This window comes from Gracilinanus agilis, chromosome 2 (genome assembly GCF_016433145.1).
Source record: "Gracilinanus agilis isolate LMUSP501 chromosome 2, AgileGrace, whole genome shotgun sequence".
Lineage (NCBI taxonomy): Eukaryota > Metazoa > Chordata > Mammalia > Didelphimorphia > Didelphidae > Gracilinanus > Gracilinanus agilis.
Window position 1 is genome coordinate 224,732,651 of NC_058131.1, and position 18,430 is coordinate 224,751,080.

The window sequence follows — 18,430 nt, forward strand, 5'->3', positions numbered from 1 at the left end:
TTAATGTTGGGAAAGATTGAAGGTAAAACAAGGGGACAGTAGAGGATGAGATGGATAGATAGTGCCAAAGAAGCAACAAACATGAGCTTGGACAGACTTTGGGAGACAGTGGAGGACAGAAGGGCCTGAAGTGCTATGGACTATGAAGTCACAAAAAGTTGGACACAACTGAAGGAATAATAAATTATTTGGAATGTATTGTGGAATACAGTATAAGGTTTTGGACTAAGGGTAGCTAGGTGGTGCAGTGGATAGAAAACTGGGTCTGAAGACTCAAAGACTCAATGTTATCAAATCTGGTCTCTGACACCTAGCATGTGTATGGCTGTGGACAAGTCACTTAACCTTGATCTACCTCAGTATTCTAAATTATAAAATGGACATCATAAGAGCATCCACATCTCAAGTTTAATCTGAGGACCAAATGAGATAATATGTGTAAAAGTGCTTATTATTAGCACAGTGCCTGGCACACAGTAGGTGCTATATAAACATTAGCTTAACATCATTGACTGCTTTCTAGTTTTCCCAGCATTAAAAAAAAATTCAATAGGGAGTTCTTTCCCAGATAATCATTCAAAGACTGGATATTTACAAGTTGTCTCATCAGCACTTCGGAATTTGGGAAAATGAATGTTACTCAAAAGTATTAAAAAACCCCAATTTCAAAATTCAAGTGGATGCTCTATAAGCATCACAAAATAAGTTCTCCAGAAAAAATTCATTATCTTCTTCTCTAAATCTTTCCCTTCTCCAAACTTTTCTATTTCTCTTAAGAACATCATCATCCTTCTGTAATCATAAAGGTTCACAATCTTGGAGTCAATCCTGGTTGTCCTCTCTACTTGTCAAAAGCAATAAGCTGACTAGTTCTATGAATCCTACCTCTATCATTAGCACTCTTCTCTCTGTTGACACAAGTTTTCATTATCTACACAATTTTAAACTTAGAAGGATAGAAAACATGACCTCAGAATTTCCTTTCCAGCTCTAAACCTATAATTCTAGTTATCTTTCTAAAGTATATCGAACATATAATATGTAGCCTTGACTATATGAATATTCATACCTGTTAAACAGAATTTTAACAGTGAATTGGCTTATTTCAAAGGAAAAAAATGAATAGGTACACATAGGAAAAACACCTATAATAGGTCATACTAAGACTAATACAATCTAGTTATGGAAATAAAACTATATTCTGTAATTGGGTCAACGTAGTCCTTTCCCTTCTGCCTTCTTTTGCTTCAGTTCCTTCACCCTATCATACCTTATCCTCATTTTCTTAAACTTTGGTCCTGACCCTTATAATGCTGATATTTTATCCTTTCTCCTTCTTTCTTTCCTTTACACCCCTACCCTGCAAAATCTCCTCCTCCCCGCCCCCTGAATTAGCCCATTTCTGGTTTCACTTGTTCATTGTTGAACAGAAGGTTTTATTATAGCTCAAGTTTTGCTAATAAAGCTTAAAGGGGAACACATCTTTACTGTGCATTTCTTTGATCTCTGGGTCCAAAGAGATCTATTATCTGATTATTATAGCTCCCACTCATAAACATACATAATTATTCTCAAGAACATTATAAAACAAAAGAATCATAGAATACCACAACTGGGACATCAGGTGCCATTTAATTTGATTCAAAGCTGAAATAAATTCCCTACTCTGTGTTAGGCAGTGGTCACCTTGCCTTTCTCTGTTTGAAGACTAGTTAGGGGAAACTAACAATCTTCAGGAGTCTCACGTTTAATCATCTCTAATCATTAGGAAGGTTTTCCTAACATTAAGTTGAAATCTGCCTCTTTGTAAATTTTGGCCTTTGTTCATAAATCTTTCTCTTTTGGAACATGCAGAACAAACAGAATTTCATTCCTGAGAGCTTCCTACAGGCTAACATCCCCCCACAAATTTTACTCCATATGATTCTTCCTATTCTTCCTGTAAACATTTTGAAATGTGTTCTATTACCAAATGGAGGATGCAACATCTCTTTTCCCTTTCTCAATGAAGTCTACTGATTAGAGTGGGGGGGGGGGGGGGAAGCTGGGTAGCTCAGTGGATTGAGAGCCAGGCCTAGAGACAGGAGATCCTAGGTTCAAATCTGGCCTCAGATACCTCCCAACTGTGTGATCCTGGGCAAGTCACTTGACCCCCATTGCCTAGCCCTTACCAGTCTTCTGCCTTGGAGCCAATACACAATATTGACTCCAAGACAGAAGGTAAGGGATAAAAAAAAAATTTTTTTTTAAATGAAGTCTATTGATTACTTAACTTTTTCTCCTCTTCCTCATTTAACTGTGCAATATGGCTCACCATGCAAGTGAAACTCCTCTTTCCAAAGTTGTCAAAGAGCTCTTAATTGTCAAACTTGATGATCTTAGTTTCAGTTCTTATCCTTCTTAACCTCTGTTATCAAGAAGTAAATAAGGTAATCTGAGTGGGTCAACAAGGCAATTTGGGTGTGAGGAAGGATAAAGGGGATATTAGGTGATTATAAGGTGATTGAAGGAGGAATGAAGGTAAGGGAAGGTATATAGGAGATAAAGGAAATGGGGTATGTAGGAGAGGGCAGCTCAAACAGGTTTATTCCTAGAGGCTTGAGACAGAGAATACAGGGAGGAAACTAGGGCCAGTAAGAAATGTTTAGGTTTTGGCTGGAGGATTTCTCTTGTTAGTTTCTAAAGTCTCTTGAGGGAGGAGTCGAGAGGGCCCCTCCCTGCCAATCAAACTGATGGCAGGAGGAAGTCTCAGGTAGGTACTTCCTGCCAAGATGGATGCCCCCAGTTCTCTCAAGAAATAAAAAGAAAATGATTCCTTCCCTCTTTAGCCCTTGTCTCAATTTTCTATACAAAGATCCACCAGAGGCTTTGAGTAGGTAAAAAGGGGATTTATTAATCTCAGGTTAGTCAGAGGGAAAGAGGTTCAGGATTTTCTAACTGTTGCTAGAGAAAGGGGTGATGGGGGGGATGGGTTGCGGAGAGGTTTAGACTGAGTCTGCTCTCCTAGTCGGGAGATTTGACTGCCTTTTAAGTAAAGTCCTCATTAAATCACTGAAACTAAGGGTAACTTATTTGAGGATAATCTACTTGTCTATAGAAACTAAAACCCACAATGTTCTATCACCAAGCCCTCTCTTCTACCCAGGGCCCAAAGGAAATTCAGGGGAAGGTAAGGGAATGTAGATGGAGAGATCAGGGAGAGGTCCAGAGAAATGAGATGGGTTTAAATTTCACCAAGACAAATAAGCACAGGCCAAGGCTGAAGCAATTAGGCCAAAGCCAAGCCAAAAGGTCGCAGCTAACAGGCTAAGCCAAAGCAAATCCTCCAGCCACAGGGAAAGCCAGAAGGCAAAAGCCCTGTCAGTTGGAACTTCACCTCTATATATAGCTTTAAGTTCCAACTGACTTTCTGAAGATTCTAAGACTTCTAACTGACTTTTTGAGACTGTCAGAAATTACAGAAGCCAAAAGTTTCTGTTAGCCACCTTGCATTATACCTCTCAGTTGTATTTGATATTGTTAACCACTCTCTCCTTACTGGATTTTCATGACCCACATCACTCATGGAGCTCCTACTAGTAGTCTGCTTGATCTCTTCAAAATTTTATTCATACTATACTACCTGACTTTGGGTATTCCAAGGCTCTGTTAGTCCCAGGCTCTGTTCTTTCTTTAATTCTCTCGCTTATTAGCTTCTATAGGTTTAAATATCTCTATGCAGAGGATGGATTTCATAGATCTATTTACCTACCACTCTTTCCCATATCTGTACCTTAAGTCTTCAGACTCGCTGCATTGTGAATATTCCAAACACTTCAAACAGAACCCATTAACTAATTTTCCCTCCAAACCTACTTTTCATCTAAATTTCCCTATCTCTGTTGAAGGCACCATCATTTTTTAGTCTCCCAGGTTCATAAACTTGTTAGCATTATTTTTGACTCTTTAGTCTATAGGGGGCCATGCCTCTATATGATTTTTTGGGGTCCTGAGCGGCGTGGTGGCATAGGATGGTTAAAGCAGGAGAAAGAAAATGAGAACAACTAGACTAGTGGTTAGCCCATGCTGTCCCAAAGTCTGTGGGCTTGGGAGTTTATTATATACTGGTTTCAAACAAAGAACACAGCTATGAAGGGGTAACAGATCATACATAACCCATTAAAGTCTAAAGAGTAAAGGTATAAGTACCAAGACAATGGCCAAATTCCAACCATCAATTAGTAGGGATAATTCTGGGAGAGGAAATATTTTTATGGAGATGCTCACTTATTGAGTTCTATCTTCCAGGATTATAGGCACCTGGACAAATAAAGTCAAGACTAAAAGCGCCATACTTATCTAAGTAATGTTTGTTAGGGTTCAGGCTTCTTAATTGTCAAGGAGAGCAATCATTAACTCAGTAGATGCTGGTCTGCCACTTCAAAGTTTTCCAATAGGAGTTCTAAGAAAGGTGGGGATCAAAACTCAGTCAAAAGAGGAGCCTCAGATTTTTATCTTAGATGGCCCATTCTGTCTGCATTCCTGACATGCAGTGCAGAAAAATCATACGCACAGTTTTACTTGCCGATGATTTTGTAATGGGATCCCGATAAAATATCTGTTATAGACTCTGTTTCTCTAAATGACTCCTAATAGCCTCTTGGAGGGATCAAGTTGATTTTGGATTAACCTACCTGCTGGTACCAGAGCCTTTTGGGGCTCAGGTGACCAGGACCAAACACAAAGACTGCCTCAGCCTGGATTGGTCACATAGGGAATCCAGATAACAGGCCCTAAATTTGATCCTATTTCTCCAAAGGCTTTAATACATAGAACGGCTTCCCACATTAGTCCTCATCATACTCAATCAGGTGTCAAATCTGGCCACTTCTACTTCCACAACATCTGACTCCTTTCTATATGATAGCTATTCCATCTTAGTTCAGATGCTTATTATCTCTTCCATGTATTACTGCAATGGCCTCCCAACTGTCTCTTCTCATTCCAATTATTCAAGTGCCAAGCAATTTTCCCTATGACATAGATCTTGCCAAATCCCTCTCCTACTCAATAGATTCTAGTGGCTCCTTAGTGCCTCAAGAGTTGGGTAGAAATTCCTTTGTCTAGCTTTTAAAGCACTTCATAAGCAACCTCAATCTCTCTTTCTATTACTGCCTCTTCCACACTCTGCTGTCTGTTCCTCATATTGTATTTGAACTGGCTTTCTTCCATAACTGGAATATACTTTTCCCTCCTCTCCTCCTCATAAAGCTTGATTCAATATATAGCTCAAACACTTAAGGTCTCCACAGTAGCTATTCCAATATTTTCTTTTCTTAAAGTCTTTTTATTTACCAGAGGTATCAAACATATGCTCAGCAAGCCATTTCAGAGTGCAACTTGAACCAGAATGAAATGTAATTAGGAAATAAGTAACAAAATAAATCCCAATCAATCAATAAACATTTATTAATGTTTGTGTGTGTGCAAGGCACTATGCTAAGTGTTGGATATATGAATAAAAGTAAAAAAGAACATAGATAATATTAAAATATCCTTTTCTAAATCAACATGTGATCCATGGGGATCCTTATGTATATGGCTTAGTAACCTTTGTATCTATTTGGGTTTGATACCACTACTTTACAATATCCTCATTCCCATATCTCTAAGCATTTAATTTCTCTTCCTTGTCTAGGAAAATTTGAGGTAATTTCTTTTAAAATTTCAAATTCCCGAAGTCTTATTTAATCTATTTGTCAAAAACAGTATCCATTTTCACCTTTATCTCCTTTTTTCTAATCTCTGAGGAAGAAGTGACTCCCCTTATTGAGGTGAATCATTAATCATATCATTCTTTCTCACAACTTAATTCTTCTCTCTGATGGCTCTTTCTTTACTACTTATAGACATGCTCAAATCTCCTTCATCCTTAAAACCTTCCAACCATGTCATCCTCTCAAGTTGCCATCCTTCTCTACGTTTGTTCCCTTTCACTAACAAGTTTATAGACTGTACACAGTTACTGCCTATACAACTACAGCTCTTATTCACTTAAAAATGAATAAATAAACTCTTTTCTTCTAACTTAGAATCAATACTATATTGGTTCCAAGGTAGAAGAGTGGTAAGGGCTAGGCAATGGGGATTAAGTGACTTGCCCAGAGTCATACAGCTAAAAGTGTCTGAGGCCAGATTTGAAACCCAGGATCTTCCATTTCTGGGCCTTGCTTTTAATCTACAGAGCCATTAGCCGCCCCATCCCATTCACTTTAACCCTCAGTTGCCAATTTTGCTTTCACAATAGCTTTTATATTTGTCACCTTGTTTCCACAACTATCACCTTAGTTCACATCCTCATCATCTCTTGACCAGACTACGAAGCATCCCCCTAAATGGTCTCTCTCTGCCTTGCTAATGATCTTTACTCCTCGGCTCATTAAACTTGGAAGCTCTAAGATCAAATGCAAATTCCTGTTTGATATTTCAAGTCCTTTACAACCATGCTCCAGCCTATATTCTAAACCATATTATTCATCATGTCCCTTTGTGCAGCCTACAGGTTAGTCAAACTCAGTTCAGAACATCCATTCTTGCCTCAGTCTCTCACAGTCTCTGCTTTACTCTAAAGGTGAAATTTTCAAGTGTCAAATCCTTCATCAAGTCTTCCTCGTGCCTGAAGCTGTGTCCTGGTCAAAGTTCCTATGTATTTTATATATGTATATAAAGTATATAATATATTACTTCTGTATATACTTTTACATACACACACACACACACACACACACACACACACACACACACACACACACACACACACACACACACAAAATATATATTCCTAAAGAATGTGAGCTCTAAGGGGCAGCTGGGTGGCTCAGTGGGCAGAGGGCCAAACCTAGAGATGGGAGGTCCTTGATTCAAATTTGGCCTCAGACATTTCCTTGCTATATGACCCTGGGCAAGTCACTTAGCTCTCATTGCTTCATACACAGTATCGATTCTAATAAGGCAGGTAAGGGTATTTAAAAAAAAAAAAAAGAATGTAAAATTTCTCAGGATCAGGAATGTTTAATTCTTGTCTTAAATCCCCAGTGCCCAGAACACAGCAGGTGATTAATAAATGCTTGCTGATTAACTTATGATCGGGCTTTGGACCACATAATTTTACTGAAATTACTCCCTCCGAGGTTACCAATGAGCTCTAATGACTAAGTTTAATGGCACTTTCTCAGACTTTATCCTATTTCATGTCTGTAGCTTTGCACACTCACTTCACTATATGACCCTCAGCAAGTCACTTAACTGCCCTGCTCTCAGCTTGTAGATGATAATAGTATGTATTTCACAGGTCTGTTGTGATAATATAATGAGATCTTAATTATAAAAATCTTTGCAAATATTAAAAAGCTATGTAAATGTTAGCTATGGGTGATGATGATTAAACAATTGGTATAACTCAGTCGATACTCTTATTCCTTGAATTCTGTGACAATTTCTTCTCTCCTGGTTATTTAACCTGGACGTTCCTTTACATCTCCTTTACAGATTCATCATTCATTTCTTGTCTCTTAAACGTGATTTCTAAGCTCCCCTTCTCTCTCTCTAGGTCTTATTTTGATCCAATCAGGCCCCATAACTTCAATGACTTTCTCTGATTTATATTCCCAGATTTATATATCCAGACCTAAACTTTCTCCTGAACTATAAATCACTAGCAGTCTGCCAAAAATTGCCAAGATGGTCCACTGGCACCTCTGACTCAGTATCTTTTTAACCTTGTCCAGGTTCAAAACATACTTATTAATGCAGAGTGTATTAACTCTACCCCTTAAGTCATCTAGGGTCATTATCTATGCTCCAGTTCACTTGTTGCTGAAATCCATGGCAGAAATTCTGCAAGCCAAGTGGATTCACTATAAAGTTACTTTGTCTAACCTCAACTGGGCATGCCTTGCTGTACAATTCTTTCCTAATTTATTACTGCTCTCCTAAGAAAATGTTCTAAACCTCATCCTTCAAATTCATAAAATGCCCTTTTTCCTCCAATGAGAGAGTCTGAACAATCACATACACTGCAAATTCCACATAGGGCTATCAATGAATAAATACTGGAAATGAATCCATCTTCTATGAACATCACTATGAGAAAAAAGAATTTCCCTAATAGGTATAGAACCTACCTCTTTAAAACATGGCGAAGGGTTTCTGATTTGTTCTAGCATCGCCCATTTGACTGTTGCTTGTCGTATATTTCCATCATATTCACGGGAACTCTGTGTGCCACTGGGAGTGCCTCGAGAGCGTTCATATCCTGGTTCATTAAAGTATGGCTCAGCAACTAATATAAGGGACTGGACAGATACCAATACCTGGGAGAAAAAGCAGATGATACTAAATAAGCACATAAATGTATAATTTTTTAAAAGATTTAATTTCTTGAGTTTAAAAAAAACCTCCTATTTTGCATTGTTTATGGCATTATACTAGCTTCATAAGAAATATTTTTGAATACATACTAAGCTTTCTATGTGGTATCTAAAAATATTGATTGTAATATTTCATTTCTATATTTGTAAAAGACAGTGAAAATAATACATATTACAATGAACAGATTAGGGTCCTTTTTGAACCATCAAAATGTGATTAGAGGGGGCAGCCAAGTAGCTCAGTGATTTGAGAGCCAGGCCTAGAGATGGGAGGTCCTAAGTTCAAATCTGGCCTCAGACACTTCTCAGCTGTGTGACCCTGGGCAAGTCACTTGACCCCCATTGCCTACCCTTGCCACTGTTCTGCCTTGGAGCCAATACACAGTATTGATTCCAAGACAGAAGGTAAGGGTTTAAAAAAAAAATGTGATTATAGGGTGGCAGTGAGGTGTCTCAGTGGATTGAGAGCCAGGACTAGAGATGGAAGGTCTTGGGTTCAAATCTGGCCTTAGATACTCCCTAGCAGTGTGACCCTAGGCAAGACACTTAACCCAAATTGCCTAGTCCTTACCAGTCCTCTGCCTTAGAACCAATATACAGTATTGATTCTAAGATGGAAAGTAAGTGTTTTAAAGAAAATGTGATTATATTAGGGGCAATATGGTTTTAGCGCTTTAAACTTCATAGTGTTACAGTTCTTCAAAAAATATGTACCATTTAACTAGAAGAAACAACTTCTAATTATGATAGGGAAAAATAATTTCCTATGATACATGAATTGCCACTAATCTCATTCATTTAAAAACTTCACTTTAATATAAACCAAGGAAAGATGAAAATTAAAAAAAGGCCATTAGATTTGACAAGTAAGAGAATTTAGGTAACTCTATGGAGGGCAATTTTCGTGGAATGATAGAAGTTGGATTATAGGACAAGAGGAAAGTGGAAGAACCTAAAGTAGAACACCTTCTTAAGTTTAGCCACAAAAAGAAAGAGAGAACTGAGACCCTACTTATTAGCAGGGAAGGAAGAATTAGGGTACATTACATTGTGTAAAATATAAAATACCAATTGTCTAAGTTATTATTATCCTCAAAATGGGTGTTGATAAAAATGTTGAGCAGAACAGTGCCAAAGAGAGATGTCTTAAAGTCACATTAATGACCTCCCTCAAAACTGAACCAAAGTTCTGGTAATTTAACCAGTCTGGAATCCACATAAAAGAACATGAAGAATCTTATATATTAAAATACTGTGCAAGACAATGAAAGATAAAAACAACGTCCATCTAAAAGGAACTTTATTCATCTAACTAAAAGAGTGGCAGAGAGAGACAAAGCTTATAAGATGTTCTTTCCCTCAAACTCCTAATCTACTAATATTAAGTACACGGTGCTTGGGCAGCATAAGAGGGATAACCTATTATTCCTTGTTTTCCTTCCTTTTCTGTTCATTTCATCTTCTTTGATTATATTCTTTCTATCATTTCTTACCTGCAATTCAAAAAAAGGTTAATAAGCTATAAAGACCACTATACATCTCTCCTTTCTCCTCTGGGTAACACAAAATTTTAATTCTTTAAAGACTAATATTCCAGAACTTAATAGTCACATAGCCACATAAATGTGATTTATTTTGTAGGGCACAGTTCATTTTTTACCAGATTTTCATGCTATCATTATAGAAAATTGAGAGCTGGGTATATTTAACAATTGTGGGTTGGAGAAAAGGCTTAATACCTGCTTTTATGTCACATTAACTCTTTTGGAAACATAGTTGTGATTTAATTTTTGACATCAGTTGGTATAGTAATGGACAATGCTATAATGAGGTTTTAACTTTATTTCATGTATCTTTGACATTAACTCAGCCAACAAAGTACCCAGGATCATGGATTTTGTGTTGAAAGGGACCTCAGCAGCCATCAAGTCCAAACTTCTCATTTTACAGGTGAAGAAACTGCAGCTCATGGAGGTTAAGTATTTTGCCCAAGCTCAGAGTTAGCACCAGAAAAGGTAGGTTCTCTTATTCAAGGGCCAGTGTCCTCACTATTGTACATAATCCATAAACAGTCTGTAGGGAAAAGGATATTAAACTATTTTATAACTGGAAATTTTATAGCTGGAAAGAACACCAAACTTTGTATCTTGCCTCTGTTATTTACTAGCTATGAGGTACTGGGAAAATTATTTGATCGATAATTACATCTTTTTTCTCATCTGTAAAAATGGGGCTAATATATTTTACATACAAGATTCAAAAAGTTTTGGGAGAATGGAGTAATATATGAAATATATTTTTATAATAACCATAAATGTAAATGTTTTACTTAAAAAAGCTCCAAATACAGAAATAAAATCAGCCTGGAAAGTTATGTTATACATATTGAATGTTATACATACTGAATGAAAATGGGCATATTCTTCAGAAATAACATTTAACCATATTCCTCAATAAATCATTCAAGATATGGAAACAAATAATAAACTCTGATGAACTAAAAATTATTAAACTTTTAAATAAAATTCTGCTGTGATTGAAGTATTTTGGGTGACCTCAGCATTTAGTTGAAATCTTTAAGGCAGAAATCACTTAGTACTTTATTTTTTCTGAAGCAATTTAATCTTGCAGCTGTCTCCTCCTTAATTGCTATAGTGTCTATCTTCCCCAGGGTGCTTACATTTTCTAATGATGTTTGCTTGCAGTTTTCAAAATGAAATTTCAGTAAAATCGCAATAAGCAGAGCAACCAAAACATCATTTTGGCCTGTGCTTTTTTTCCTATGAAATAAAACTTAGACAGGAAAAAAATATTATTTCCTATTCCTTTAGATAATTTCTAAATATATTTAGAAATATTTACTAAAAAGAAAATTGCTTTAATAAACTTTATCTACATTATATTTTTAGACTTTATGCTATTCTGAAAGCATCTATCTCTTTGACTAGAGCAAATATCAAAGGTGAGATTTAAAAAAAAAACAAACATTTCTTTACTTTCTTTTTCAACTTTTAAATTTGTTTTAAGAAAAGCCTAAATCTAACAAACTAATCAGACTGTTTCAGAATTAAGTTACTCTGTAAATTGATTTGGGACTGAAAGGCACCTTATAACTATGTTAAGTACAAAAGGATTTATCTGAACTGCTGGTTTTCTCCAATGAAAATTTCTGTTCTCTGAAATTTAAAGGCTTTGCATGCACAATTTTCAACAATTAATTTTTTAACCTACTGTTTTACCATCAACAATTGTTGAGGTAGATTCAAACCTACCTCTTCTTCATCACAAGCTCAGCATTTTAAAAGCTGCAGATTTATGTCATAATATACAAGTTATGAATATTATGTAAAGTGAGTGAATATACCAGAATTGATACAATCATATTGATATTATCTTTATTTTCATGTTCCAAGTTATTTTGTATACTGCACTGTATGGGTTATTTCATAGTTATTGTATAGGAACCAAACCTTCTATTTCCTACAGGTTCAATATATCAACATTCATATTTTTGACTTTCTTACCTCCATGAAAAGGAGGACTGACTGTATAATGTTTCTTTCTACTATAAGTATTATTTTGACATTCATTAAATACTCTCTTCCGTTTTTCTCCAGTATGAATTTTCTGATGGCTATTAAGTCTTGTTGCCTTATGGAAAGCTTTATTATGTTTCTCTCCAGCATGAATTCTCTGATGTCCAATAAGTTCTAAACTCATGTCTGTAGGCTTCTCTACACATGTTACAGGGATATAGTTTTTCTTCCACATGAATAGTCTGATGATCAGTAAGTGTTACCTTCTTGTGTGAAATCCTTTCTACATTCATTACATTTATAAGGTTTCTCTCTAAAATGGACTGATGGTTTAGGAAGTACTATTTTCTGACTAAAAGCTTTTTCACATTTGTTGTATTCATAATTTTTTCTATAAAATAAATTTTTTGATTTTGAGTAATGTTTATGCTACTGAAGATAGTCTTACTTCTTTTTTGTACTTTTTATCCATAGGGCATATTGCAATTTTTAATTAAAGTCTGAATCATAACGGGAAAAGTTCTCATGTTTTTTATGCTTAGAAAACATCTTTTTGGAACAAATTTTCTTTTCTTTATTTAGGTTTGAATAAAATCTGAATCTCCTTTGCTTTGTATCATGTTAATGGAAGAAATTCTTTCTAATAGATATGTTGTAGAAAAAGAATTACTCTTAAGAAAAAGTCACCATGATATTTTTAACATGCATAACCTCTAACTTGACCGAGAAGCTTCGTTTCTGGGTTTTATACATGCCCAGAAAGTTTTTCCTTATTGTCATCCTAGAGACCACTGACTTGGATTTTTGCTTAGGATTGTTCCAGACAGAAGCCAGCTTCCTGGTTTCAGGTTTGGTATCCCAACCTGCTTTTCATTCACTCACCTGGCCAGGTGTTTCTTGGTGCTTCTGATATCCAAATTACTTCCCTTCACTCTAACTGGTTGATCATATTTGGTTTTGAAACTGCTAGTCTCAGCTAGATCAGATTCAGTGGTTCTTCAATATCACATTCGAGTACAGCTCCTTCTAAGAGGGGTGCAGGTGCCTACATTCCTCTGGGGTGAAGTCTATACCATATCCTTAATATCAAAGATTCCTGGTAAAGCATGCTGGGCAGGAAAAATGGGATAATTTCCCTCCTCAAGAGTCTTACTGGTTGAAAAGGGTAGAATCTTGAGAAACCAGAGTTTCTGCCCAGGGCACCTCAAGAAGGAAGAAGCTTCTCATGACTCCTGCTGCCCATTTACTCTACCCTTGATATTCGTTAATAGTCTGGGTATTTAAAGCAGCCACTGGGAGCTTGGGGCTAGGAGGATAATGGCATACATATATTCAGATAAGGCTGGTCATTGAAAAACATTATGAGAATTTCTATCTGTTGTACTTTCTTTTAGCATATTCTTGCCAGTATCCTTGTTAAGTGGCAAAACTTTTAACGTGTAGATAGGAGAATCGAATTTTTGTAAATAGTCAAGTATCATTTGGAGGCAAATCAAAGCAATATTATGATAGTTCAACTAGATAATACCACATTTAATTAATACTGAGGTGTAATAAGGCTTGATTTCCTTTTGAGATTTTTAAGTTGATTGTGAAGGTAATTTGTAAAAGTTCTAAAATATTTTGAATGGCAGTCTTGTTCTAATATGTACTTCTTCAAAATAACCAATTTGAAGGAAGATATCCATTTAATATACAAGTTCTAGTAGTCTACATTTTTCTTTAAGATAAAATATTTTGCTGGTTTGTGCAGGCAAATATTGTGGGATTTGTTTTTCATGTTTTTAAATCTGTTCAATAGAGAGATGGAGTAGTAAAAAGAACAGATTAATAAAAGAAGAAACTCCACTGATGGGAATTAATGTGTATTTATTGGAAAAAATAGTATGCAAAGGGCACAGGATTTAAAGTCAACATTACTGTAGTTTTAAATCACTGCACCAAAATGCCATATGTGTGATTAAATTTTTAAAAATATCCCAAAATTCTAATCACTTTTTATTCATCCATAAAAAATTTGACTTCACTTATTTTGTATAATTATGCTGCTTAAGCCAATTATAACAACAGAAAAAAGAAACAAATTATGTTGAAATAAAAGTGGGTGAAAACCTTTGTTGGTATATCAAAGTAGTCAGTATACATAAGCATAATGCTTGGGCTACTTATAGGGTATGTTAATTGCCATGTGTCTTTCCACAAAAATTTTTTAAAAAGAAAGAAATTAGAAATAATTGCCTAGAAAGATGCACACATTTATTTCAGTAAAGGGGACAGGGACTAAATCAGATTTGTGATTTTACTTGCAGGGAACATCCAGAAAATCTTAGTGTGATGCCAAGGGCAACTTGTCCAGGATATATATCCACAGTCAGTATGGATCAAATCCTGGCTAAAAACCTTGTTCTCTATCCACTACATCAGGCTGTGTCTGTTATTTCAGAATAAAAAACTTAAAATTTTGGTCAAAGATATTGCTTTGTTTATAAGAAATGTTTTCTTGTAGGAACCTAAAGGATTGCTTTTTCCCCATCCTGTGGTCCACTTTGAAAACAGCAGAGAACTAAAATATTGGTTATAAGTTGGTGAAAAAAAAAAAAAAACAAACATTTTAACATGTGCAAAAATGTTCCCCACTGAGCTCCTAAAGAGCTTTGTTCTTGTGCTATGAAAATGAAGGTTTGCCTGGTAACACTGCAGGATGGTAAAGAAAGGGAACAGAGCCTAAGGATTCCAGTATAATGTCATGAAGCTAAATAATTATGATTATAGTAGCTTAGTCATGTCAATCTGATTCAGTACAAATTAACCTCATGTGAATTATTTCTTTTTAACCTAGCAACTCAAGTTATATATCATTATATTAGAGAATTAGAGGGGAAATGTTTGACTAACAAAATTGAGGAAAATTAATGGTTTCTTTTGAATTTTGATAAAACTTTGCTGTTTTAAGAACATATTTTACATACATATGCAACCCTGTAGGCATATGCAATTATGTACATACATAAATTGTTCTCCATGTTAAATACTACTAGTGGTGAACATGATCTGTGGACCAGTGGGAAGCAACTTAGATGTGACTATCTTTTCTATCCTGTATAAACACTAAAATGAATATTATGGATTTTAGCTATAATCACTGACTACTACATCTGGTGTTATTTGGCTCTTTATAATCAAAATCTGTTTGGAGCTCTTAGATACACAATCACACTCCCTGCTTCTTGTATAGTTGGAAAATCTTGAACCCCTAAAGACTGCATTGCCCAGAATTCCTTTCTGTATTAACTATAATGCTTTTCCTTTTGTTTACATTTGGGTGGTCCCATTTGTATAAGTTCTGAGGCTCCGCCTCATTCTCTCTCTGGCTCTGGTGAGCAGGCTAGTTAGTACCATTTTTATTTAGTCTCTTTTGTTAGTTTATTACAAATTTATAAAATATAATATCTTAGTTATTGAATATTAATTTTAATCTCCACATTATGGATGACCACTTTGGGAAATGAATTCTCAAAAGTTTTTTTAAGATAGCTTTTAAGTAAAGTTAGTAAATTTATCAGGACTCCGCCCACCCAGCATGAGAGCTGAGAGCTGGGGTGGCCTATTATCTCCTTGTGCCCTGCCCTCTAGCCATTTTCTCTTTGCTGGCCATGTCTGCCCAGCTGCCTGCTTTCTGCCACTGCTGTTACAGCTCCTCCCACCCAGCCTGCAGCCCTCACTGCTGAGACCAGACCTGTGAGCCAGCCAATCGGAATTGTTTTTTCCAAGGGACTGGTGAGAACTCCAATCCCTTCCCAGTCTATCCTATTTTTTTCAGCAAGGGGAAAACATTTTGGAGCAAAAACAAACAAACAAACAAAAACAAAAAAAAACAAACAGGATTATTGATCCACACCCCCTTCTAGCCATTTTTTAAGCTGAAATCTTAAGCTGATCCTGGACTCCTGGTTGAGAGAGACTTGCAACTCAGGATTTTTTTTGTCCCCACAGGAAGGGGACTTCTCTGCAGTTTTTCTTTTGAGGGAAGAGAGACTAAATCAGTAGATTTGAAGTAGATAGAAGTTTTTGGGATTATGTCTCTACCTTTTGTCCTGTTCTCTCCTATGCAAATACCTTCTTGTTCTCCAGCAAGATTTTGCCTTTTTGTGTTTAATCTGCAACAAACTTCCATTCAGTGCTGTTTTTTTTTTTGTTTGTTTGTTTGTTTGTTTTTGAGGAATAATGCTGTTTCAAAGCATGCTTGAAACTCTGAAACAACAGTTTGAGTTGGTAAAGTTACAAAGTGCAGTTTGGATCTGCTTAATTCTTTTCCTAGGAATTTTTGTGTTGATTGAATACCCTGCAGTTGAGAGCTTGAATAATCTTATGATTCAGGGGAGAAATTCATCTCACACCCCTTTGGCTTTTTGATTTACCCCTTATGAAGGTCATCTACACTATCCTCTGCAGAATTCTCCCTCACTCTGACAAACGAAATGCAAATGGATGATAAATACTGGGGAGGGGAATGAATCTTAAAAATATATTAACATTTTGAGTTTTGTCTCCCTTCCTTAATAGTGAACAAGCATATATTGTAATTGGTAAAAAGGATTTTTGACTACACTGCTTGTAACTTGTCATTTGCTTATATTATTGTATTTGCTAATTTCTTTAAGGTTAAAAATTTTTAAAGTTTATCTGTATTAATCTAATTAATATCTTTTCTGTTATATGATTCTTTATCTGCATAGTTTCCTTGTAATTTTACTGAACATACCATTGTAAAAAATCCCAAGAACAACTTACACAAATTTTTTTTAAGTTGTAAAAAGCCCATGAGTCTTATGTATCCTGGATTTGTCATCTTAACTATCAAGGTCACATGTTGCTTATAAAACTAAGAATATAATGGCTTAATTTAAACTGTAGTTTTATAAGGGGTCTTTAGAAATGACTTTAGATATCTAGTGCCTTCTGAATGGATGATAAATTTTAATATATATGCAGATATATATACACATATTTTATAAAGAATGTTGTATTAAAAGGTAGAGAACCAAATAGAAGTTCCTACCAAAACTTTTTATATATAAAACAGGAAGCCAAAAAGAGCTCCTGCATGCATAATATTTTAACTCTTTAGCTTAATTTACTTCCACCAGAAAAATCAAATTTCTTAGTGAAGTTCTAGACCCCAAAAAAGATTTTCCTGAGCAATACAGGTTTGTGTTTTTGCTAAGGTTGAAAGAATTGTTACAACTGTAGAATCTGTGACAAATATCCATCAGTTCATAGGTTTTTTAAATATCACACAGCAAGTGGCTATATGTATATGTATATATATATATATATATATATAACCTCATGTGAATCCTAAATAATAATGGGTTTGTTTGCTATTGTCAATAACTGGGTTATTGTGAATTTTGGGAATTTTATACTTTATTTGAAATGTGCATTGTCTACTCTACTACTTTGTTTTTATATATCTGTTATTTTGTAAAAATAATTTGTACTCACATAGTGGATCATGGCCAAGTTTTAAAAAGGAAATGGATCTCATTTTTTGACGAGAAATTTTTGTATTTTACCTCTTCTTCGCTCCATATTCTATTCTTCAAATATATATATGTGGGTTGAGATCATTAAGTGTATAACTGGAATTTGGGAGATGCCATTTAAAAGTATATATATATATATTTTCTATAGACATGTGGGGACTATCAAACTACATTTTCCGTGGTCCAACGGGTTTCTGGTTTCTGGTTCTTTGTGCGAGAGGACGCCTGCATCCCCACGCATAGGACAGTTTAAATGGGAGGGGATCCGAAAGTAAGGCCTCTTGACCTTCCTGAGCGCTGGCTAGAAGATGGGCTCTGGTGGTAAATATAAAAGATAGGCGAGGTCTTATATATATTTTACCAGCATGGCCATGGCTTTAATTAAACTACTAATTTCTATTATTATATCAGTCTTTATTATTTTTAATCGTAACAATAATGGCAACCAGAAGTTTGGAATTCAAATTCTCAATTTTCCAGATAGCCTTTCAGAAACGATAGCCATGCTTTCTTTTTGGCCAATAACAATAATTAAAACAGAGACTGGTTTTCCTCGCCATGCTTTGGCTAAAAGCGACGGCATGTTTTTGCCCCACGTGGGACTCAGCTAGCCAGTCCAGCCCAAACCGCCTTGGGAGGTCAAGACAGCCAATTCTGGCTTTAAAACCAAAACGCCGGTGCCCAGCCAATGTCTCTGCTGCCGCTTCTGACTCCTGACCTGGACTCCATTCCTGCCGGGCCTGCCGGTACAGACCACTGCCTCACATTTCTGCCTACTCTGATCTCCGCTGCTTTTCCTGACTCACCAGGGCAGACCCTTTCTGTGTATCCAGAATCCTGAGATTTTCGAGGAGCGACCCCCCGCCCTGACTTGCCTAGATCTCAATCTTCAGAGACTGCTGCAGCTGCTGCTCAAGACTTGGTATTGCCCCCCCCCCCC

General features: G+C 36.0%; 1 protein-coding gene across 2 annotated transcripts in view; it reads right to left on the reverse strand.

Annotated features, from left to right (window-relative positions):
- Positions 1-18,430, reverse strand: part of BIRC6 (baculoviral IAP repeat containing 6) — a 325,846-nt gene that overhangs the window by 19,249 nt on the left and 288,167 nt on the right. For both annotated transcript variants that reach the window (XM_044663691.1, XM_044663690.1), the window contains exon 72: positions 8,163-8,351. In XM_044663691.1, the coding sequence (XP_044519626.1) occupies positions 8,163-8,351 (189 nt within the window). The remainder of the gene's footprint in view (positions 1-8,162; positions 8,352-18,430) is intronic.